The sequence below is a fragment of the Pelodiscus sinensis genome, chromosome 10 (genome assembly GCF_052426305.1).
Source record: "Pelodiscus sinensis isolate ZL-2025 chromosome 10, ASM5242630v1, whole genome shotgun sequence".
NCBI classification, from domain to species: Eukaryota; Metazoa; Chordata; order Testudines; family Trionychidae; genus Pelodiscus; species Pelodiscus sinensis.
In genome coordinates this window covers 57017304-57041158 of record NC_143061.1, presented here as the reverse complement: position 1 = coordinate 57041158, position 23855 = coordinate 57017304, and the positions used below count along the sequence as shown (strand labels likewise).

Genomic DNA, 23855 nt, shown 5'->3' with positions numbered 1-23855 from the left:
ACTACACTCTGGCTATTATGGCCACTCTGCTAACCTATCAGCAGCCATTGAAGGCTGCAGCTCCAACTTGCATATGGGCTAACTGGACTCTTGGCAGGGAGCAACAACTTAAAGTCACCTTTGCCATATGTATTAGTTGCACCTTCTGGCTGTAGCACTGAGGAAGCATAACTCAGAATTGGGGCCTGGGAAAGGTAGACATTTTTAACAGTTACAGGTAGCTCCGGGGGACATTTGTACTTACTGACTAGAAGCCTGCTTCAGGAACTCCTCATCTGTATGTTTGAAGGAGTCCAGAAGGCATCTCTTCACCGTTTTCTCCACGCTGACTACCTCTCCTGTCGCACAAAAGAAAGTGGCACATGCTCATGTTGAAATACCATGGACATCTATTCCTGTCCTCTCCTCACCTATCTGATATGCTTGCGCGCGGGCATGCATGCGCACACACACAGAAGATATGACCACAGGAATATGCCCAACTGCCAAATGTCGAGATGTAAATGTGCATGGCCAGTATGTATAACAGCCCAGAAGACAAGGGACACTGTATTACTTTCCTCAACCATATTCATAGGCAGGGCTCGCCAAACCGCGGTGAGCCCTGCTCGCCAGCCGCACTGCGCATGCGCAGATCGCCCGAACCCAGCTCTTCCGGGTTGCAATCTACTCGCCATGAGCGAGTAGACTGCATTATATGTCGAGCACTGTTCATAGGAGATCTGCTATGGTGCTTTCCTGGAACTTGCATAACCCAGCTAACACTATATGGATTTTGGTATGATAGCCTCACAAATCTGCTCAACATCTGGTTCATCTCTCCTATCTTCTGTCTTAAGGCATTGTCATCCAACGCATTCCACTCACAGCCATGTCCAGGGCTCTTGCAGTCTGAAGTAATTTCTTAGTGGACACACAGCTGCAAGTCATGAGGAACGAAAGATGATGCACATGCCTCAACAAGGGCCTCTCTTACCTTTAGGAAATTTCTTAATCAGATTTTGGTGAAGATTCTGTGCTGCAAATTTTGAGGCTCGAACTCCCCCATGGCCATCAAAAACAGCAAAGTATGAGACACGGGTTCTGTGAAGGAAGTAGTATTAATGCAAACTAGCTATGAATGGGCTGGTATCAGCCAGAAGTTAAAATTTAGTCAAGAGGCCTGTGTCCCTAGCAGCTCTCCTTACCAGTATTGGAACAGAAAAAGTAATGTTTCCTTTAAGAGGGGTAGATCTAGCATGTATGAGTTTATCTCCTCCAGGAAATGAAAAGAGGCTATGGCCCCCAGCCACATTTAACAACAGCCAGATATTCCACCTCATGGGCACTCCAACTCTGAAGCCTCTCTCCAACAATTTCAGAATTTGCTATTCACAGATGCCAACCTATCATGTCCCAGAAATTCTCTGCATGCAGAATGTTTGGTACAGCTGTGCTATAAACAAGAGATAATGGGACATACTAATTATTGTCAAATTGTCTTTGGTTCTACATCACATATTTAGCTTAAACAGCTATATTCAGGTATCTTGGGCCTGATATCCAGAGTACTAGGAGGAGCTGGCTTTTACTGAAGATAGTGGGAGTGGCATTGTACTCAGCTTTCAGGAGAATAAATAAATAAAAAGAAGAAGTCAGGTCTTCGGCACTTGATGTAAGCCACCTAACAAATGAGGCACCTTTTGCATCAGCAAACCTTACATGATTTGCTCAAGATCAGTGGCAGAGCTAGGAATTCAATTCAAATCACCCATGTCACCACACAAAGCAATATTGAGTCAAGAGCCACATTTGCTCAGAGTGAGGGATCATTGTCAACAGCCCAAGCAAAGGTAATGGGAGCACTTTCATCTCCTTGCCATAACTATATTCTCCTATAATGTTACTTCTTGGCTCCAGAGGTCTGGCCTACTTACATTTGAGGGGGCAGGGGGCTGCACTCTTCAGTAATGTCATTCAAGATAACATGTGCATCCTGCATCTCTTCTCGTTCACCTTTCCTCTCTGCCATATAACCTTTCAGTCCAAAGATGCCTCCAGAAGCTAGTGAGAAACAAAGCAAAATTACACACATGAAACTCCACCATGGCCTGAGCCTGATTTAGAAACCGGTGATCATTTTCCTCTATCCAAGATCCTGAAAATCCCATGGCATTATGGCAAGAAGCGTCTGTTGCCCTGCATAGACTGTACTTGAAATTGAAGGTGTGGGTGTTTTTTTTTTTTTTTAAAAAGAGTCAGACTGAAATCTTTTGCTGAAAATGTCATGATTAGTGACACTAGTATTAAGTGTCCCCAACATCAGAAAACGTAAGATAGTTTAGCATCCTCCTGAAGCAGGGCACCCAATTCTCAGTGTTAAAGCCAGTTCTATAAAACACATCAGACTGGGATATCATTACCTGACCAGGAGAGGCACACTATACACTCTATAGAAACTTGCTTGAAACAGTGTCATGACCATGAGGGATGGGTAGCAGCTTGGGGACTAAGAGGTTAACTGTACCTAAGCCAGCCAATAAAAATGCAAATAGGGATTTCAAACTGGGACAAAGGAATTTTTGGTTTTCCCCTCCTTTGTCCCTGGCAGTTTCTCTCCAGATACTAAGGGAAGACAGACATGTCTCTCTCTCCCCCTTCAAGAATAGACTCTTCACTATCTGTAAGTAGGGTAAAGTTTAGATAAATCCATTAGGTTTTATTGTTTGGGAATGGGAATCTGATGTCTGTGCATTTAGAAATGGGTTTTCCTCTCTTTTGCAACTAAGCTTTGGCCTATGGTGGAATTCCCCATGAGTTTAGTAATTGGTGACTTTTCCATCTAGTCATAATGCTTGTAACATGAATATTGTGGGATAATAAACATTCTTTCTTTTTTATTAACCTGGTATTGGTTAATTTGTGTGTCCTGGTTTTACTTTAGGGCTGAGATTTCCCAAGTGATCTCTTCCCTGGTTTTCTTAACATTACTTGGGTGGTGGCAGCAGATTTTTATCCCCAAAACCTACGTTTAAGATTTTCGGGGGAAGCTTTGGTATAAAGCCTGGAAAGATAAGGTTTTGGGGTACTTTTGCAGGCTCCCACTTCTGCATTCATTGTGCCAGAGTGGGGATTTGGCCTTGATGAACAGTAAATCTGTAAAGAGGCTGATAATACATAAAAGTTACACCAAATACGGTTTCAATCAAGTGTATCTCTTAGTTTGAACCTACCAAGTACATCCAGTTCTCAAAGCCTTGTGCAATGTTTGGAAATCTATATCACTACTGTATGTCTCATATCTGCACTAAAAAGCAAGACGGACATGAAATACTAAGCCAGTTTTCTCAGGTGTTCTCTCGCTTCATTGCAACCATGTGATGGTGTGACAAGATAGGCCCACTGGTCCGTGAAGAGGGAGAAACAGTAACAGGAAACTTGGAAATGGCAGAGCTGCTTAATGACTTCTTTGTTTAGGTCTTCACCAAGAAGTCTGAAGGAATGACTAACAGTGAATGCTAGTGGGAAGGGGGTAGGTTTAGAAGATAAAAGAAAAAAAGAAAAAAGTCAAAAATCACCTAGAAAAGTTAGATGCCTGCAAGTCACCAGGGCCTGATAAAATGCATCCTAGAATACTCAAGAAGCTGATAGAGGAGGTAGCTGAGCCACTAGCTATCATCTTTGGAAAATCATGGGAGACGAGAGATTCCAGAAGACTGGAAAAGAGCAAATACAGTGCCCATTTATAAAAAGGGAAATAAGAACAACCCAGGAAACTACAGACCAGTTAGTTTAACTTCTGTGCCAGGGAAGATAATGGAGTAAGTAATGAAGGAAATCATCTGTAAACACTTGGAAGGTGGTAAGGTGATAAGGAACAGCCAGCATGGATTTGTAAAGAATAAATCATGTCAAACCAATCTGATAGCTTTCTTTGATAGGATAATGAGTCTTGTGGATAAGGGAGAAGTGGTGGATGTGGTATACCTAGACTAATAAGGCATTTGATATGGTCTCGCATGATATTTTATCAAACTAGGCAAATACAACTGTTTTGCTGACATGTTTTGGCATTTGAACAGTAACTACCTGTATATTAATTAATGAGTTGTTACTTTGCAATGGGCGGAGATATTATGTAATTTTTAGTAGTTCTATTGGCTTATGTGCTCATTTTGTCTTGCTGCTAAGCCTATCAAATCATTTTTCCTCTGTCCACCTGCTGACTATATAACCTATTGTATTGTGTTAATTAACCAGTGTTCACTAGGGTAATCCCTGCGTGTCATTATTAGTTGGTGTATAATAAATCTTCCGCTTGTTTTCACCTGCATCCAGAGTGTCCTGGATTATTTCCAACAGATAACATGTCTTGTGGATTAGGGAGAAGTGGTGGATGTGGTATACCTAGACTTTAGTAAGGCGTTTGATATAGTCTCACATGATATTTTATCAATAAACTAGGCAAATACAACTTAGATGGGCTACTATAAGGTGGGTACATAACTGGCTGGATAACTGTACTCAGAGAGTAGTTATTAATGGTTCACAATCCTGCTGGAAAGGTATAACTAGTGGGTTTCTGCAGGGGTCTGTTTTGGGACTGGCTCTGTTCAATATCTTCATCAACAATTTAGATATTGGCATAGAAAGTACGCTTATTAAGTTTGCAGATGATACCAAGCTGGGAGGAGTTGCGACTGCTCTGGATGATAGGGTCATAATTCAAAATGATCTGGACAAATTGGAGAAATGGTCTGAGGTAAACAGGATGAAGTTTAATAAAGACAAATGTAAAGTGCTCCATTTAGGAAGAAACAATCAGTTTCACACACACAGAATGGGAAGCAACTGTCTGGGAAGGAGTACGGCAGAAAGGGATCTAGGGGTTATAGTGGACCACAAGCTGAATATGAGTCAACAGTGTGATGCTGTTGCAAAAAAAGCAAACATGATTCTGGGATGCATTAACAGGTGTGTTTTGAGCAAGACAAGAAGTCATTCTTCCGCTCTACTCTGGTTAGGCCTCAGTTGGAGTATTGTGTCCAGTTCTGGGCACCGCATTTCAAGAAAGATGTGGAGAAACTGGAGAGGGTCCAGAGAAGAGCAACAAAAATGATTAAAGGACTAGAGAAGATGACCTTTGAAGGAAGGCTGAAAGAATTGGGTTTGTTTAGTTTAGAAAAGAAGATTGAGGGGGGACATCATAGCAGTTTTCAGGTATCTAAAAGGGTGTCATAAGGAGGAGGGAGAAAACTTGTTCATCTTGGCCTCTGAGGATAGAACAAGAAGCAATGGGCTTAAACTGCAGCAAGGGAGGTTTAGGTTGGACATTAGGAAAAAGTTCCTAACTGTCAGGGTGGTTAAACACTGGAATAAATTGCCCAGGGAGGTGGTGGAATCCCCATCTCTGGAGATATTTCAGAGCAGGTTAGATAAATGTCTATCAGAGATGGTCTAGACAGTACTTGGTCCTGCCATGAGGGCAGGGGACTGGACTCGATGACCTCTCATGGTCCCTTCCAGTCCTAGTATTCTATGATTCTAAGATGCTACTGGGACAAGGCAGTCTGGCTCACTCTGCCAGAATTCAGTGACTTCCACACCTCAACTACTGCAAGACTTGTGCTCGGACTGGATGTCTCTGGATGGTTGTGAAATACACCTGCACTGATTCAGCGTAACTGCTAACAGCCACCCAAATGAAAAAGAACACACTTAGGGGGTGCACCCAAGCTCTGGGATCTACATTCAGAATTTGCCAGCAGGCTGTACCCTTCATTTCTTAAGAGTAATCATAGAAAGTGTACTGACGTACCAAAGCTTAGACTCAACCTGGCCTTATCTCAACCCACAAAGAGTATAAAACAGAGTACATTTGTTTTCAAACTGTCTGAAAACCTTTACAAACTTTCTTTTCCACAAGTTCTTCACTGCCGTTCTTCTCTTCCTCTGAGGCTTTCCTCTTCTCTCCCTTCCCATGATTCCCTACTGCTGAGACCTGCTCAGTGATGTGTGAAGCTAGAAGACAGCAAAAACACAGATATCTGAAGCCTCTGCAGAAGTGCTTTCTGCCCTTTGTTTTTATTTACGAGAATCACTTACCTCTTACATTGAAGAAAATGATTCCTTTTACAATGAGGTATTATAGACCTACTGTATGCTACAGTCTGGTGAATTTGAGCTTGAGCTTACAGACTTCCCTTCCATGTCCCCTTTCCCTTGCTTTCACCCCTTTAATTCCTAGCTACCAGACTGATCTAAGTTGACTGGTTGGGTATGTTAAAACCAAAGTTTAAAACTTCGGTATTTCTAGTTTTTGTAACATGATTATCATGCATGAGAAGGATTTTTACTACTTTCTAGGACAGACAATATTATTTACATACATAAAAGAGACAGGGTGAACTACAAAATAAAGTCCGGAGTGATCAGGTAGAAACAGAGCATGGCATCTAATGTGACAGAGGAGTCAATGCTCATGAAATGTCCCTAATGACTGACTGACTGTCTACAGTAATTACTCGTTTAACAAGTGCCTGCTTAACATGTTTTTGTGATAGCACTTCACTTTTTTTTTTATTAAAGGAAACGTTTTTTGAATAACACGACTGTCCCCAGGCAGCAGAGGCAGCTGCCTCAGGACCGGGACATAAGGCTGGGGGAGAAAGGGCCGGCCTGCAGCTGCATAAGGCTTCCCCCACCTCCCTGCAAAGTGGGGGAGGGTTCGCCGCTCACCGCGCCATTCCCCACCAGCCCCCCCTTCACCAGACACAGTGTGGGTTCCGGCAGACCTCTCACAGGGGCATACTCCCAACCTAGTCCCCCTCGCCCTCTTCTTTCCTCCCCTCCCCCAGAACCAAACACCTCCCCTCCCTGCTGTAAACCAGTTCCCTTTCTTCCCCAACCTTATGTCCCAGTCCCAAGGCAGCTGCCTGTGCTCAGCAGCCAGCTGCAAGCAAGTGCAGGCTGGAGACAACTCAGCACCAACAGAAAATTGACTTTGACACCACCACTTGAAACACAACCCCCACCTTTTCCATTATTTTCAATGGGAAAATTGACCCCGCATAACACATTTTCGCTAAGCACGATCATTTTCTGAAACGTATCTACCGTGTTAAATGAGGAATTACTGTACATGATAAAAATGGGTAAAACTGGTAGTTTAGATTTAAGAAGAATCCCCAACTATAACAGCAGCAGACAGTTTTGACCAGGATCAAATTACTTGGCAATGCTATGCAAGAACCTTGTGTGGTGCCTAACTGCTTCATGCATAACAATAACCAGTGCTCTTTACTCTTCACTTTAGACCAGGGGTTATGAAAGTGTGGTCCAGGGACCACGAATAGTCTGCAGCCATCTTGTAGGTGGGCTGCAGGCTTAGGGCTTTCCTTCTCTCACCCCCCGCCCCCCACCCATGCAGTAGGGAGCCGGCGCTGACACTCCAGCTCCATGTCCCAGCCTCGGCAAGGTTGGGGTGTCAGCACTGGCTTCCAACTGTGGAGGGGACAGGGAAGAGGAGGGAGAATCTTGCAGATCAGCTCCAACTTGCAGGAAAAGGAAGCAGCTCCAATGGTAGCACAGGAAATCATGCGCCTGGAGGCTTTCCCCACTCCTCCCACTGGCTGGAATCACAGCCAATGGAAACCGCAGGGGGCGGCGCCTGGGAACGGCAAGAGCCACGGAGCCAAGTAAGCAGCTCCCATCTCACTCAGGTCCAGTCCCTGCACTCTTATCGCCCTCATACATAATCTTCCCACTGAGACCATGCACCCCCACCTCCTCCTGCAACCTCTCACCCAGACCTCCCGCAACCCGCTTCTGCAGCCAGCCTCCCAGCCAGATGCCGCGCGTCCTGCTGCACCCATTCTGTCATCATAGTTGGGTTGGCTGGTGGTCTGCAGAAAGGTCTGCATTGAGCAGGGTGGACCGTTGGCCAAAAAGTTTGAGAATCACTGCTTTAGACAAAGAACACTACATTGACGCCAACCTCCAAAAAGCATATAGTACAACAGTGGCTCTCCACCCTTCCAGACCAAGGGTTTTTAAGAATATGTATTTGTCTTGTATACCCCTCCTCCCCCCAAAATTCACTTTCCTTAAAAACTACTTGCTTACAAAATCAGACATAAAAGCACAAGTGTCACGGCACACTAGTGCTGAAAAATTGATTACTTTGTCATTGCCATATAATTACCAAATAAATCGATTGAATATAAATATTATGCTTACACTTCAGTGCATATTTTAGTTTATACTGTCGTTGCTAGTGCTGCTTGTGTAGCCTGTTGTAAAACTAGGCAAACATCTAGGGGAACTGACATAACCAGGGGTACATAGAGTCTTCCAGGGGGTAAGAACTACTGCAGCGAAACACCCATTAACTGAAGTCTTTCCAGGACATGAGAGATGTTATGGAGTCAGCTACATCAGACCTGATGCATGCACTTACTTCTGTTAATAGACCCAAGTTTGATGACCTGGATTTTTATTTACATGGGTATGTCACCACTACCAGTGCAAGTGCCCAAATATCCATCAATATACAGGCAAGACTGTTGGAAAGAACAAGGTGAATCACAATCCCAATGACAAGCTATGCTAACAAATTCCATGAAGAAAGGCCCATGTACAGAAGGCTACTACAGTTCCTTACCTGAGTCACCACTGCTGGCTGGCGGTAGATCATCAAAGAGCAAAGGTCCCCCTGCTCCTAAAACACAAGTTAAGAAAACAAGTCAACAAAATGTAAATTGAATGCTTCCACCCCATGAGCAGAATCCTGATTATGTCCCACAGATATACAAAGGCTATACATGCCATCTTACCCAGGCCAGATCAGTTACCTTGGCAGTGGGAGGACCCAGGCCTTACGTTAATGTTTTTAAATATGTTCCATGTTAACATTTCCAAAAAATATGGAAGAACCACATATTAAGATAGCAATTTGTATTGGCCAAAGAAAAGAGATCGGAGCAAGACGACAAATACTCAAACATGTAGATATCCTAGAAGATTTTATCCTATACTTGTGTAATTAAAAAAAGACTTAGATAAAGTCCGTATGAGAAGAAATGCGGATGCAAACAGAAGCCAGGCAGATGCTGAGACAATGAACAGTCTTGATACCTGAGTCAGCAGCGCTGACAGGTGGAAGATCATCAAAAAGCAAAGGTCCTGTCTGTGCTTCTTTCCCTAAAACACATCAGAGCACAGTCAAAACACACCTGACAAGTTAGTATCAAGAAGCAAAGTAATGCCCATTATTCTACAGAGATTTTTGTACAAATGACTTCCTCCATCCTAACTACAGACTGGTACCTCAAGAGACACACTCTATCACTTTCCTTTGATCTGAGGAAGTGGGTCTGGCCCACAAAAGCTCATCACCTAATAAACCATCTTGTTAGTCTTTAAAGTGCTAAATAGTCCTGTTTTTTGTTCCAGCTACACCAGACTAACACGGCTACATTTCTATCTCTTTCCTGGAAATAAAACTCTTATCAATCATTTCTAGCTAAAGCACTTTGGATTTTCAAGAAATAAAGTGACTCCTTTCAAAACCTTGGCTATTATAGGAAATTAAAGGAGGGACAGAAAGACTATTAGGTTATTTCAGGTAACACTTCTCAGCATTTACATGAAGAGCCAATGGCCTTTAGCAGAGGAGATGCACAAGTAGTTAATGGCAGAAATATCTGCTTAGTTAATTAACACTGATGCGCTAAGCACTCTGAATTCCTCTCAGGAACTGCAGTACACATCTGTTCTCCCATTCTGCTTTCTTCCTTTTCTACCAACCACAGCTTTTTCTTTTGAACAATGTTCATCTACCCTGCTGAGTTCTTCTGCACTTCTAAGATGCAGGAAGCCTTTGATTTCAGTTCACAGCAAATATCCAGTGGATATTCAACTTATTCATAAATGATCTAGAGAAAGGGGCAAGCAGTGAGGTAGTAAAGCTTGCGGATGATACTAAACTGTTTAAGATAGTTAAGACAGAAGAAGACTGAAGAACTTTAAAAAGATCTCACAAAACTGAGTGATTGGGCAACAAAAAGGCAAATGAAGTTTAATGTGAATATGTGTAAAGTAATGCACGCTGGAAAAAATAACCCCAACTGTACATACAATATGATGGGGGCTAATTTGGCTATGACAAATCAGGAAAGAGATCTTGGCGTTATCGTGGACAGTTCTCTGAAAACATCCACACGGTGTGCAGAGGAGGTCAAAAAGGCAAATAGAATGTTAGGAATTATTAAGAAAGGGATAGAAAATAAGACACTGAATATCTTACTACCCCTGTATAAAACTATGGTATGCCCACATCTTGAGTACTGTATACAGATGTGGTCTCCTCACCTCACCTCAAAAGATATTTTGGCCTTGGAAAGGGTTCAGAAAAGGGCAACTAAGATGATCACGGGTTTGGAACAGGTCCCATATGAGGAGAGGCTAAAGCGACTGGGACTTTTCAGTTTAGAAAAGAGGAGACTGAGGGGGGGATATGATAGAGGTATATAAAATCATGAGTGGTGTGGAGAGGGTGAATAAAGAAAAGTTATTCATTAGTTCCCTTAATATAAGGACTAGAGGACACCCAGTTACAAGTAACATCTAGGATTACTGTAACTACAGTACGTTAAATAAACATCTTCAGGCAGAAATGAGATCTTACAAGTTGGCGATATCCCCTTAAAATGGTCAGCCTAAACTTATTATTGGTTAACTTCAAAACAAGGAAAGGAGGCTTCTTGTAGAGAGATTTCTTTTTAGCTGTGACAATATGGTATGGAGTTGGCCCAGCTCTTGCAAAGCCTTACACGTGCTTAAATTCCATGAGACCAGTCATATTCCTTAAATGGGTCTATTCTTGGGTGTGTCACTTCAGTGTGATTTAAATCTTTGCAGATCTGGGGCCTAACCAAGCAGGACAGTGGAAAAACATAACGACAATATATATTTAAAGTGGAAATTAACTCCAGGGAATTGCCTGTAGTAGGTCAGACCCAGCAAATTATTCAGTGGGAGATCTGCACAGAAATATAACCTAACAGTCATTTTAACAGGGATGAAAAAAACAAAACACAAAGCAATGTACCAATGCAACTTATCAGGGCTCCCTCTAGTGATGGAACACCTGAAATGCATGCACATTTGAGGAAGTAGGTGGCCTGGAGCTCAAATCCTGCCTAGAATACATTTACATCAAAGAGTCATATTTTACACATTTGTTTCTTTTTCCGGATAAAATACACACAGTACAATGGATTTAATGATGTCTAGTAAATCTCCAACATGTTTCAAAATAGGTGCACAGTACAAAACTGAGTAAGGTATTAAAATAGTTCTGAATTCCTATAAAAGTGATATCAAAACTAATATTTGCCATAAAATAAGACTGAAAAAAGGACTGCCACATTTTATGCACATTCAATCAGTAGCATTGTGTGTATAATCAGGTACACTGTTTAATTTGTACCAAACTATTTCTTACATTAATTGACATTTGTGCAAAAGATTATATACGCATGTTAAGCATAAAACAAAAAAGAATCTATACATTCACTCTACAGGAAGATTTCCCCAACACATTCTGCTTTTTACCAAATATGCAGAAGGACAACAGCAGGAGCTTCTACCTTAGCAAGTTCTGTGCGGCTGAATTAGGAACAGACCAATTTCTAATATACCCAACAAGGATTTTAATTCAAAGACAGATCATGGAAATCCCATGTTCTCTCACCTAATTCTGAGATTTCAACAAACCCCACTTGTGCTGCTTTTCCTGCACATGGTATTTCTCCAGCAGCACAGGCAAGAGAAACACTGGTAAGAACTGGTTCCCATTCACTCTGCTCTTGAAGAGGGAAGGAAAGAGGAGGAAAAAAACCCAAGAGAAGTGGCAAGGGACAAAATATGGAAATAAAAATGGGATATGCAAATAGGCAGGGCTCGACAAATTGCTGAATCTACTCGCCCATGGCAAGAAGATTTCAGCTGGTCGCCCTGTTCACCGGCAGCGCACACATGTGCAATGCGGGTCTTTCACATACGCAGTGCGGGGCTGGTGAGTAGGTTTCGCCGCCATTTGTCAAGTCCTGCAAATAGGCACATATGCACTGGTGGTTCTATAGCAGTGTATACTTGGTTAAATTAGTTTGTTCTCATATATGCATGACCAGCATAGACTCTTAGAATATCCCAGAGACACACAACAGCAGAGCAAGGAAACAGAGTAAAAAGGGGAAAGAATCAGGACCAAGGCAAAAAATTAGCAAGATCAATGGAAATGAACAAAAACGAAAAGGACTAGAAAGAGGCAGAGACTAGAAAAGAACTAAATAGCTTGACTAATGGAAGCAGCAGTAGCGACAGAAAGATTAGATTACTATCAGAGGAAAACAGTGGGCAAAAATAATTTCCCCCTCCCCACCAGAGTTTCTCGATTATATTTCATACTAGCAGAAATACCCGGCATCGCCCAGAGAAAATATAGTAAAAGGTGTGATGAATGAACTATGTCAATGACATTAATATAGCATATTTTATTGGAAATACTTTTTTCATATATTACTTTAAGAAATTAACATAGCTAGTACTTTTTCTTTTATCATAGGGAAAGGATCTCGTAGTTGCAGTTTGTGTGACACTTAAGAGAAGAGTCCAGGAAATGCCTACGATCAGGTGCTACTAAAAGCTAATTAGTGGCCCAATTGGCACTCTGTTGGAACCCATTTCGAGATATAACCAATCCAGTTATTTACGTTAAGAAATCAGTAGTATCCATGCAAAATTTGGTGTTTCTAGCTCTTACCGTTTCAGAGATCTTTCAGGACAAACTTACTTTCAGAAATATTTATAAGATTCTGCAAGAGAGGGTAGAGTGTGCATGTAAAACATCTCAGCCTCTCAGCTAAAAAATTAAATCCCCAGCAATGAAGATGAAGGCTGCTCAGTGAACAAAATGAAAAATAGGTTTTAGACAAGCCATCATAGAAAAAGCAAGCAGGGAAAGGTCAGGCATGTGGGAGAGGGCTATAACCCCTTACCTGAGCTGCTGGATGGTGGGAGATCATCAAAAAGCAAAGATCCTCCTTTCAGTGCTTCTTTTCCTGAAACCAATCAATGAAGTAATATGATCAGAACACCATGGAATTGTGTCTCACAACCCAGTGTATAAATACACTGCTCCAGGATGCAACCCTGACAGCCATCATATGTTTTATGAAAATTGACTTATGAGTACACAACTCAGACTTTATGCCTAATGGGTCATATAACCCGTCAGTCAAGAGCCTGTGATTCCCTGAATGCGTATATTCTATGTTTGTGCATGTTTCTTGTATGTGAAGTTAGAAATAGGGATGTAAGTGACTAGTTGACTATCTGATAAGCATATGCCTATTAGAGTGTTGACTAGTCGCTCCCCCACCTTGTTGCCACTATCAGAGCGGGGCAGCAAGAGGGGCGGAGGGGAAGATCAGGAGCCAGTGCTGGAGGAGCCAACTTAAAAGCTAGTCCCCCCCTCCCCAGTACCATCCATGCAGGAGGACAGGGGAGGCAGAGGAGTAGCAGGAGACCAGGAATAAGCTGGGAATAAGCTGTCATAAGAACAGCCGTACTGGGTCAGACCAAAGGTCCATCTAGCCCAGTATCCTGTCTACCGACAGTGGCCAACACCAGGTGCCCCAGAGAGGGTGGACCGAAGACAATGATCAAGCGATTTGTCTCCTGCCATCTCTCTCCAGCCTCTGACAAACAGAGGCCAAGGACACCATTTTATCCCCTGGTTAATAGCCTTTTATGGACCTAACCTCCAGGAAATTATCTAGCTTCTCTTCAAACTCTATTATAGTCCTAGCCTTCACAGCCTCCTCTGGCAAGGAGTTCCACAGGTTGACTACACGCTGTGTGAAGAAGAACTTTCTTTTATTCGTTTTAAACCTACCCATTAATTTCATTTGGTGACCTCTAGTTCTTCTATTTAGGGAACTAATAAATAACTTTTCTTTATCGGCCCTTTCCACACCACTCATGATTTTAAAGACCTCTATCATATCCCCCCTCAGTCTCCTTTTTTTTCTAAACTGAAAAGTCCCAGTCTCTATAACCTCTCCTCATATGGGACCCGTTCCAAACCCCTAATCATTTTAATTGCCCTTTTCTGAACCCTTTCCAAGGCCAAAATATCTTTTTTGAGGTGAGGAGACCACATCTGTACACAGTATTCCAGATGTGGGCATACCATAGTTTTTTACAGGGACAGTAAGATATTCTGTGTCTTATTTTCTATCCCTTTCCTAATAATTCCTAGCATCCTATTTGACTTTTTGACCGCCGCTGCACACTGCGTGGAAGTTTTCAGAGAACTGTCCACGATAACTCCAAGATCTCTTTCCTGATTTGTTGTAGCCAAATTAGCCCCCATCATACTGTACGTATAGTTGGGGTTATTTTTCCCCCCAATGTGCATTACTTTAAACTTATCCACATTAAATTTCATTTGCCATTTTGCTGCCCAATCACTGAGTTTGGTGAGATCTTCTTGGAGTCCCTCACAGTCTGCTTCTGTCTTGACTATCCTAAACAGTTTTGTATCATCTGCAAACTTTACTACCTCACTGCTTACCCCTTTCTCCAGATCATTTATGAATAAGTTGAAAAGGATTGGTCCCAGGACTGACTCTTTGGGGAACACCACTAGTTACCCCTCTCCAATCTGAAAATTTACCATTTATTCCTACCCCTTGTTTCCTGTCTTTTAACCAGTTCTCAATCCAATAAAGGACCTTTCCTCTTATCCCATGGCCATGTAATTTACACAAGAGCCTTTGGTGAGGGACCTTGTCAAAGGCTTTCTGAAAATCCAAGTATACTATATCTACTGGATCCCTCTTATCTGCATGCTTGTTAACCCCTTCAAAGAACTCTAATAGATTAGTAAGACAGGATTTCCCTTTACAGAAACCATGCTGACTTTTGTCCAACAAATTATGTTCTTCTACATGCTTCACAATTTTATTCTTTACTATTGTTTCGACTAATTTGCCCGGTACTGAAGTTAGACTTACCTGTCTGTAATTGCCAGGATCGCCTCTAGAGCCCTTTTTAAATATTGGTGTCACGTTGGCTACCTTCCAGTCATTAGGTACGGAAGCCAATTTAAAGGATAGGTTACAAACTACACATAATAGCTCAGCAATTTCCCATTTGAGTTCTTTTAGAACCCTTGGATGAATGCCATCCGGTCCCGGAGATTTGTTAACATTAAGTTTTTCTATTTGTTCCAAAACCTTCTCTGACACTTCAATCCGGGACAGTTCCTCAGATTCACCACCCACAAAGGACGGTGCAGATTCGGGAATCTCCCCAACGTCCTCAGCCGTGAAGACTGAAGCAAAGAAATCATTTAGTTTCTCTGCAATGGCTTTATCGTCCTTGATTGCTCCTTTTATAGCTTGATCATCTAGGGGACCCACAGGTTTTTTAGCAGGCTTCCTGCTTCAAATGTACTTAAAAAACATTTTATTTCTTTTTGAGTTTTTGGCTAGCTGTTCCTCAAAATCTTTTTTTGCTTTTCTTATTACATTTTTACACTTGATTTGACAGTGTTTATGTTCCTTTCTATTTATCTCACTAGGATTGGACTTCTACTTCTTAAAAGATACCTTTTTGTCCCTCACTGCTTCTTTTACATGGTGGTTAAGCCACACTGTTTTAGGTCTCGTGCTGTTTTTTAATTTGGGGTATACATTTAAGTTGGGCCTCTATTATGGTGTCTTTAAAAAGTTTCCATGCAGCTTTCAGGGATTTGGCTCTAGTCACTGTGCCTTTTAATTTCTGTTTAACTAACCGCCTCATTTTTGTGTAATTCCCCTTTCTGAAATTAAATGCCAGGGTGCTGGACTGCTGAGGTGTTCTTCCCACCACAGGAATGTTGAATGTTGTTATATTATGGTCACTATTCCCAAGCGGTCCTGTAACGGTTATATCCTGGACCTGATCCTGCACTCCACTCAGGACTAAATCGAGAATTGCCTCTCCCCTTGTGGGTTCCTGCACTAGCTGCTCCAAGAAGCAGTCATTTAAGCCATTGAGAAATTTTATCTCCGCTTCTCTTCCTGAGGTGACATGTATCCAGTCAATATGGGGGTAATTAAAATCCCCCATTATTATAGAGTTCTCTATTTTGGTAGCCTCTCTAATCTCCCTCAGCATTTCAATGTCAGTATCGCTGTCCTGGTCAGGTGGTCGGTAATATATCCCTACTGCTAATTTCTTATTATTGGAGCATGGAATTTCTATCCATAGCGATTCTATCGAACATGTTGATTCATTTAATATTTTTATTTCATTTGATTCTACATTATCTTTCACATACAGTGCCACTCCGCCACCCACCCAGCCTGTTCTATCCTTTCCAATATATTTTATATCCCGGTATGATTGTGTCCCACAGATTTTCCTCATTCCACCAGGTTTCAGTGATGCCTATGATGTCAATCTCCTCATTTAATACGAGGTACTCCAGTTCACCCATCTTATTAGTCAGACTCCTAGCATTTGTGTAGAAGCACTTTAAAAATTTGCCACTGCTTATTTGTCTGCCCTTCCCTGATGCATTGGATTCCTTTGAATGCAGTTGTTTGTCTACTCTGGCCCATGGTTTGTCCTCTCCCCTCCTCTCTTTCTGACTACAGCTTAGAGAGTCTCTATCAATGGATTCTCCTCTAAGAGAAGTCTCCCTCTGATTTACGTGCATCTCCGCACCAATCAGCTTTCCCCCATCTCTTAGTTTAAAAACTGCTCTATGGCCTTTTTAATGTTTAGTGCCAGCAGTCTGGTTCCACCCTGGTTTAGGTGGAGCCCATCCTTCCTGTATAGGCTGCCCCTCTCCCAGAAGTGTCCCCAGTTCCTAATAAAGCTAAACCCCTCTTCCCTACACCATCGTCTCATCCACGCATTGAGACTCTGAAGCTCTGCCTGCCTACCTGGCCCTGAGCGTGGAACTGGAAGCATTTCCGAGAATGCCACCATAGAGGTCCTGGATTTCAGTCTCTTTCCTAGCAGCCTAAATTTGGCCTCCAGGACATCTCTCCTACCCTTCCCTACGTCATTGGTACCGACATGTACCACGACCAGCGGCTCCTCCTCAGCACTACACATAAGTCTGTCTAGATGCCTCAAGAGATCCGCAACCTTCGCACCAGGCAGGCAAGTGACCATATGGTTCTCCCGGTCATCACAAACCCAACTATCTATGTTTCTAACAATCGAATCACCCACTACTAACACCTGCCTCCTCCTAACTGGCATTCCCTCCTCCTCAGAGGTATCCTCAGTGCGAGAGGATACCGCAACATCCTCTAGGAGGAGGGTCCCAACTATGGGATGGTTTTCCTCTGCTCCCATTGAATGCCCTGTTCCCTTGAGACTTTCATCCTCCTTAAGAGCACTGGGGCTCTCAGACTGGAGGTGGGACAGTACTACAGTGTCCCGGAAAGACTCATCAACATAGCTCTCTACCTCCCTTAGCTCCTCCAGTTCAGCCACCCTGGCCTCCAAAGCCCGAACTCGGTCTCTGAGGGTCAGGAGCTCCTTGCAACGGGTGCACACATACGCCACCCGCCCACAGAGCAGGTAATCATACATGTTACACTCAACACAATAAACAGGATAGCCCCCACTCTGCTGCTGGGCTTCTGTCTCCATTTTTCTAATGAATAAGTTTAGGTGTAAATGGGATTCTTTTTAAACCTCTGGAATATAGATTATTCTAAGAGTTATGTTTTAAAGAAGGCCCGAAGTCACTAGTGCCCTCTAACCTCCCTCTCCAAACTCTCCTGTTACCTGTTCCTGGTCACTGAGTCACCGGCTTATATAGCTCTGGTAGCCCCTCCCCCGACTGAGGCTCAGCTAATTAACAGAGGCTTCCAGGTTTCAAACCTTTTAGAAGCTCCTTCAAACAAGCAAACAATCCACCAAACAGATAAACACAAGCTCAGCACACAGCAAATAACTCCCCCACACACAAACACACGCTCAGACAGCCACTTACCACAAGGGTCCCGTTTTTACTCCCTCTTTTACCTGGAGAATTCCCTCTCCAAACTCTCCTGTTAGCTGTTCCTGTTCGCTCACGCCTGGTCCCCCCCGCTATCCTTGTGCTTTTTAATGTATTAAAAGCCACTAATGGGTGGGGGAGACCAGGCACGAGCTGGGACAGCTGATTCCCAGCTAGAATCCAGTCCCCCTGCTGCGCTTGTGCTTTTTAAATGTATTGAGAGCCACCAGGCTCTTAATACATTTAAAAGGCAGAGCGGCAGCAGGGTTAGCTCCTGGGGATACAAGCTAACCCCGCTGCCGCTCTGCAGTTTCCCTCCTTTATCAACTAATCGATGGAAATTGCATCAACTAGCTGATTAAATGCCATTTAACATCCCTAGTTTGAAATACTAAGTAGGAACCTGTTGTATTATTTCAGATATTCTAGTAAAAGCCATTAGTGATACTTGAGGAACTTAATGTTTGGGTGATCAAGTCAAGGATCTGTGTGTGAATGGTTGTGTCTTCCCTATAAGCACAAACTGTGGTTGGTTCTACAAAGACAGTGACCATGCCACCTGATGCTGGAATCAGCTAGAGCAGCCCCTGTCCACAGTGGGCCAGGACATGCCACAGGTAGGGGCTACTCTGGCCATTTGGAGCAGCCCTTTGTCTGTGGTGGGGGGCTACAGGCAACTGTGCCCCCTTTAATTGGTTAACTGGTTAAAAATTACATTTAACCAGTTAATTAAACAGGATTTTTCATCCCTAGTTTTCAATGCCTCACAAGAGCAGGTTCAGCATCACATTATGTAGGTTTCTCAATCCCATCATTCCATGGGATTAGTTTTCCAGATGCTTTTCAACTGCTCCAATAATATGCAAGTCAGCCATCTGTGTAAAAAAAGCATGGCTTCTGCACTGGTCTTCAGTATTGTGTTGTGCATTATGAATACAAAACTATAAGAGGAGCTCAACAGGGGCACTATTCACCACCACCCTCATCTCAGTCCCCTTCCTGTAAAAACAGCTGGGTCCAGCAGTCTGGGCCTAGCACAGCTGGGGGCAGGGAGGACTGCTCTGGCCCATCGCAGGCCTGCCATGGCCACAGGGCTGCTTTAGCCCATCACGCCACAGCTGGGATGCACACTGCTGCGGGGGTCCAGCTAGCCTGGTCTACAGCAGCCGCCAGAAACCAGTTAATCTTTTACACAGCTATCCAGAACAGACACCAGAAGCATTTTGGGATACCTCCTGGAGACCACTTAAGCAATATAATGTTTATGGTACTGACACTACACAGCTCTTAAGTCACCTTACATCAGCTGCGGAGAACCTGCTGCCCACAGGGCTCTGATTGCAGGTACAAGACAATTTGCTGATGTTGACCATCTGCAGGCACCGCTGCCACCCACAGCTCCCAGTGGCTGCTGTTTATTCCTAGCCAACAGGAGCTGGGGGAGCAGCATCTGCTGGTGACTGGGCCACAGGGACATTGTGGTCTACTGCTTTCATTGGCCACTAGGAGCTGCAGGGGGTGTTGCCTGTGAACAATCAATATCAGCAAAACACCTCAGGGCCTGCAATCACATTACCCTGATGGACCTGAGGCCACCTGCAAGCCAGAGGTTGCCCATCATTTCTCTATATGGTTTTATTATGTCAATATAACATGAGAACTAAAATGGCAAGAGGAACTTTGCAGTGTGTACATGTTACATTGACGTAGTTACAGAGCTGCATTATGGAACAAAACAGTGGGTTCTAGACACGGCCCAAGTCCTCTAGCACCCACATTACCCCCCTTCCAAAGCTACACACCCTTCAGCTGAAAGGGACCAGAACCCAGAGTAGGAGAGCGGGGGCAATACATTGTCAGCCCAGCTTTGCTGCTGCTGCTGCTGCTGCTGACCCTTCCCACCAAGCCTCTTCAGTGGCCCTGCCAACCTCGACCCACCTTCGCTCCCTTGCCTATTATCTCTACCCCTCCAGCCACAGCCACACAGCCCCTGCCTGCCCCACCATCACCCCTACCCACTGGGTCCCTGCCCACCCTCTCACCTGTTCTCTCTACTCCTCCCTCCCCCCACAACCACAGACGCTCCCTCCCCCTGCCTGCTCTCCCCCTCCCCCCACATCCACAGACGCTCCCTTCCCCCCCCCATCCTGCTCTCCCCCTCCCCCCACATCCACAGACGCTCCCTCCCCCCCGCCTGCTCTCCCCCTCCCCCCACATCCACAGACGCTCCCTCCCCCCCGCCTGCTCTCCCCCTCCCCCCACATCCACAGACGCTCCCTCCCCCCCCGCCTGCTCTCCCCCTCCCCCCACATCCACAGACGCTCCCTTCCCTCCCGCCTGCTCTCCCCCTCCCCCCACATCCACAGACGCTCCCTTCCCCCCCCCTGCTCTCCCCCTCCCCCCACATCCACAGACGCTCCCTCCCCCCCGCCTGCTCTCCCCCTCCCCCCACATCCACAGACGCTCCCTCCCCCCCGCCTGCTCTCCCCCTCCCCCCACATCCACAGACGCTCCCTTCCCCCCGCCTGCTCTCCCCCTCCCCCCACATCCACAGACGCTCCCTCCCCCCCGCCTGCTCTCCCCCTCCCCCCACATCCACACACGCTCCCTCCCCCCCGCCTGCTCTCCCCCTCCCCCCACATCCACACAGACGCTCCCTTCCCCCCCGCCTGCTCTCCCCCTCCCCCCACATCCACACAGACGCTCCCTTCCCCCCCGCCTGCTCTCCCCCTCCCCCCACATCCACAGACGCTCCCTTCCCCCCCGCCTGCTCTCTCCCTCCCTCCCCCCACATCCACACAGACGCTCCCTTCCCCCCGCCTGCTCTCCCCCTCCCCCCACATCCAGACGCTCCCTCCCCCCCGCCTGCTCTCCCCCTCCCCCCACATCCACACAGATGCTCCCTTCCCCCCCGCCTGCTCTCCCCCTCCCCCCACATCCACAGACGCTCCCTTCCCCCCCGCCTGCTCTCTCCCTCCCTCCCCCCACATCCACACAGACGCTCCCTCCCCCCCGCCTGCTCTCTCCCTCCCTCCCCCCACATCCACACAGACGCTCCCTTCCCCCCCGCCTGCTCTCCCCCTCCCCCCACATCCACAGACGCTCCCTTCCCCCCGCCTGCTCTCCCCCTCCCCCCACATCCAGACGCTCCCTCCCCCCCCGCCTGCTCTGCCCCTCCCCCCACATCCACACAGACGCTCCCTTCCCCCCGCCTGCTCTCCCCCTCCCCCCACATCCACACAGACGCTCCCTTCCCCCCGCCTGCTCTCCCCCTCCCCCCACATCCACACAGACGCTCCCTTCCCCCCCCCTGCTCTCCCCCTCCCCCCCTGCTCCCTCCCCCTCCCCCCACATCCACACAGACGCTCCCTCCCCCCCGCCTGCTCTCCCCCTCCCCCCACATCCACACAGACGCTCCCTCCCCCCCGCCTGCTCTCCCCCTCCCCCCACATCCACACAGACGCTCCCTCCCCCCGCCTGCTCTGCCCCTCCCCCCACATCCACACAGACGCTCCCTCCCCCCCGCCTGCTCTGCCCCTCCCCCCACATCCACACAGACGCTCCCTCCCCCCCGCCTGCTCTGCCCCTCCCCCCACATCCACACAGACGCTCCCTCCCCCCCGCCTGCTCTGCCCCTCCCCCCACATCCACACAGACGCTCCCTCCCCCCCGCCTGCTCTGCCCCTCCCCCCACATCCACACAGACGCTCCCTCCCCCCCCGCCTGCTCTCCCCCTCCCCCCACATCCACACAGACGCTCCCTCCCCCCCGCCTGCTCTCCCCCTCCCCCCACATCCACACAGACGCTCCCTCCCCCCCGCCTGCTCTGCCCCTCCCCCCACATCCACACAGACGCTCCCTCCCCCCCCGCCTGCTCTGCCCCTCCCCCCACATCCACACAGACGCTCCCTCCCCCCCGCCTGCTCTGCCCCTCCCCCCACATCCACACAGACGCTCCCTCCCCCCCCGCCTGCTCTGCCCCTCCCCCCACATCCACACAGACGCTCCCTCCCCCCCCGCCTGCTCTGCCCCTCCCCCCACATCCACACAGACGCTCCCTCCCCCCCCGCCTGCTCTGCCCCTCCCCCCACATCCACACAGACGCTCCCCCCCCGCCTGCTCTGCCCCTCCCCCCACATCCACACAGACGCTCCCTCCCCCCCGCCTGCTCTGCCCCTCCCCCCACATCCACACAGACGCTCCCTCCCCCCCCGCCTGCTCTGCCCCTCCCCCCCGCCTGCTCTGCCCCTCCCCCCACATCCACACAGACGCTCCCTCCCCCCGTCAGTCCCGCCATCGCTGAGGCCTCCCTCGGCGCAGCACGGGGGGGGGGGGGGGGGGGGCCCGGAGCGCTGTAGCCGCCCGGCGGGGAGGGGGAGGGGGAGGGGCTGGGGCCCGGCCTGGCTGCTCGGCGCGCGGGACGGGGCTGGCGGGAGGCCGCGGGGCCGCGCTCACCGGCTGCCGCGCACTCGGGCTCCGGGAAGTCCCCGAACAAATCCATCCGGCCCGGCCGGCCCGAGCCGCTTCCTGCTCAGCCAAGGCCCCGCTCCGCCCCCCGCCTGCCAATCACTACGAGGGGCGGGGCCAGCGCCCTCCGCCTGCCAATCCCTTCGCGGGGCGGGAGCAGCTCGCCTGCCAATCACACCGCGGGGCGGGGCCAGCGCCCTTCGCCTGCCAATCCCTTCGCGGGGCGGGACCAGCTCGCCTGCCAATCACACCGCGGGGCGGGGCCAGAGCCCTCCGCCTGCCAATCCCTTCGCGGGGCGGGACCAGCCCGCCTGCCAATCCCACCGCGGGGCGGGGCCAGAGCCCTCCGCCTGCCAATCCCTTCGCGGGGCGGGACCAGCTCGCCTGCCAATCCCACCGCGGGGCGGACCCACGGACCCTCTTATCGCAATCACCTGAGGCCGTTACTAGCGGCGAGTTGCGAGACCTCGTTCAGCTGTCAATCATCCTGTGGGCGGAGCCAGCTCGGAGGCTGCCGCCAATCCCCTGCGGGGGACGCAAGGGTGCCCATGGGGAAGGCAGGGCGGGGCCAGGACCGGCCCTTCCCGCGCGCGCCGATTTCCTGTCACGTGTCCCCAGACCCATCGCCCCGAGGGGACTCGGGCGGGCGCCTGGCCCCCGGCTCCTGAGTCAGAGGCTGCGCAGAGCCACCTGCCCCTCGCACTGCGCATGCGCCGGTCCCCCGGGGGTAGCCACGGAGAGCGGAGAGGCCCTAACACCAGGGCTAGGCCGGGCAGGGTCCGTGTCCCGCGCGCTGAGAGCCGGGGCCCCGCCCAGTGGCGTTAGCAGGCAGCAGCTTTTAAACAACCGGGGGCAGGCTTCTCCTCACTCTGCCAGTCAACCTGTGGAACTCCTCGCCGCAGGGCTCGCGAAGGAGCTCGACAGGCCCGTGGCGGTTAGCCAGGAGGGGCAGGAATGGGGCCCTGGCCTGTTTGGAAAGGAGTGTCAGGGGAGGGCCCCGAGCATCCCCGCTGTATCCCTCCCTCTGGGGCATCGGGCTAGACGGGCTGACCCAGCACGCCCATTCTCATGCTCATTTCATCCTGTTCCCCTCAGATCAATGCTCCTGTTCATACAGGTCACTTTGAATTCTAATCCGAGCTCCCGCAGCACTTGTAACCCCTCCTAGCTTGTTATTGTTCACAGCTTTGTAAATACACTTTATATGCCATTATTTAAATAATTGATGAAAATATTGAGCAGAAATGTAGTCAGCGATGACCCCTGCAGGACCCTGCTCATGCCCTTCCAACATGACTGTGAACTTCTGATAACTACTTACTGGGCACTGCTT

General features: G+C 47.8%; 1 protein-coding gene across 5 annotated transcripts in view; it reads right to left on the bottom strand.

The window, feature by feature from the left end:
• The window catches only part of ILKAP (ILK associated serine/threonine phosphatase), a 31881-nt gene extending 9232 nt beyond the window's left edge, over positions 1 to 22649 (bottom strand). For 2 of the 5 annotated variants that reach the window (XM_075917864.2, XM_075917865.2), the window contains exons 1-8: positions 22511 to 22649; positions 13041 to 13103; positions 9115 to 9180; positions 8642 to 8698; positions 5881 to 6000; positions 1917 to 2043; positions 977 to 1083; positions 245 to 338 (exon numbers count right to left, since the gene is read on the bottom strand). In XM_075917864.2, the coding sequence (XP_075773979.1) occupies positions 245 to 338; positions 977 to 1083; positions 1917 to 2043; positions 5881 to 6000; positions 8642 to 8698; positions 9115 to 9180; positions 13041 to 13103; positions 22511 to 22556 (680 nt within the window). In that variant the 5' untranslated portion in view covers positions 22557 to 22649. The remainder of the gene's footprint in view (positions 1 to 244; positions 339 to 976; positions 1084 to 1916; positions 2044 to 5880; positions 6001 to 8641; positions 8699 to 9114; positions 9181 to 13040; positions 13104 to 22510) is intronic. The other 3 variants (XM_075917868.2, XM_075917867.2, XM_075917869.2) reach the window with 3 other exon arrangements.
• Between the last annotated feature and the right edge of the window lie 1206 nt (positions 22650 to 23855).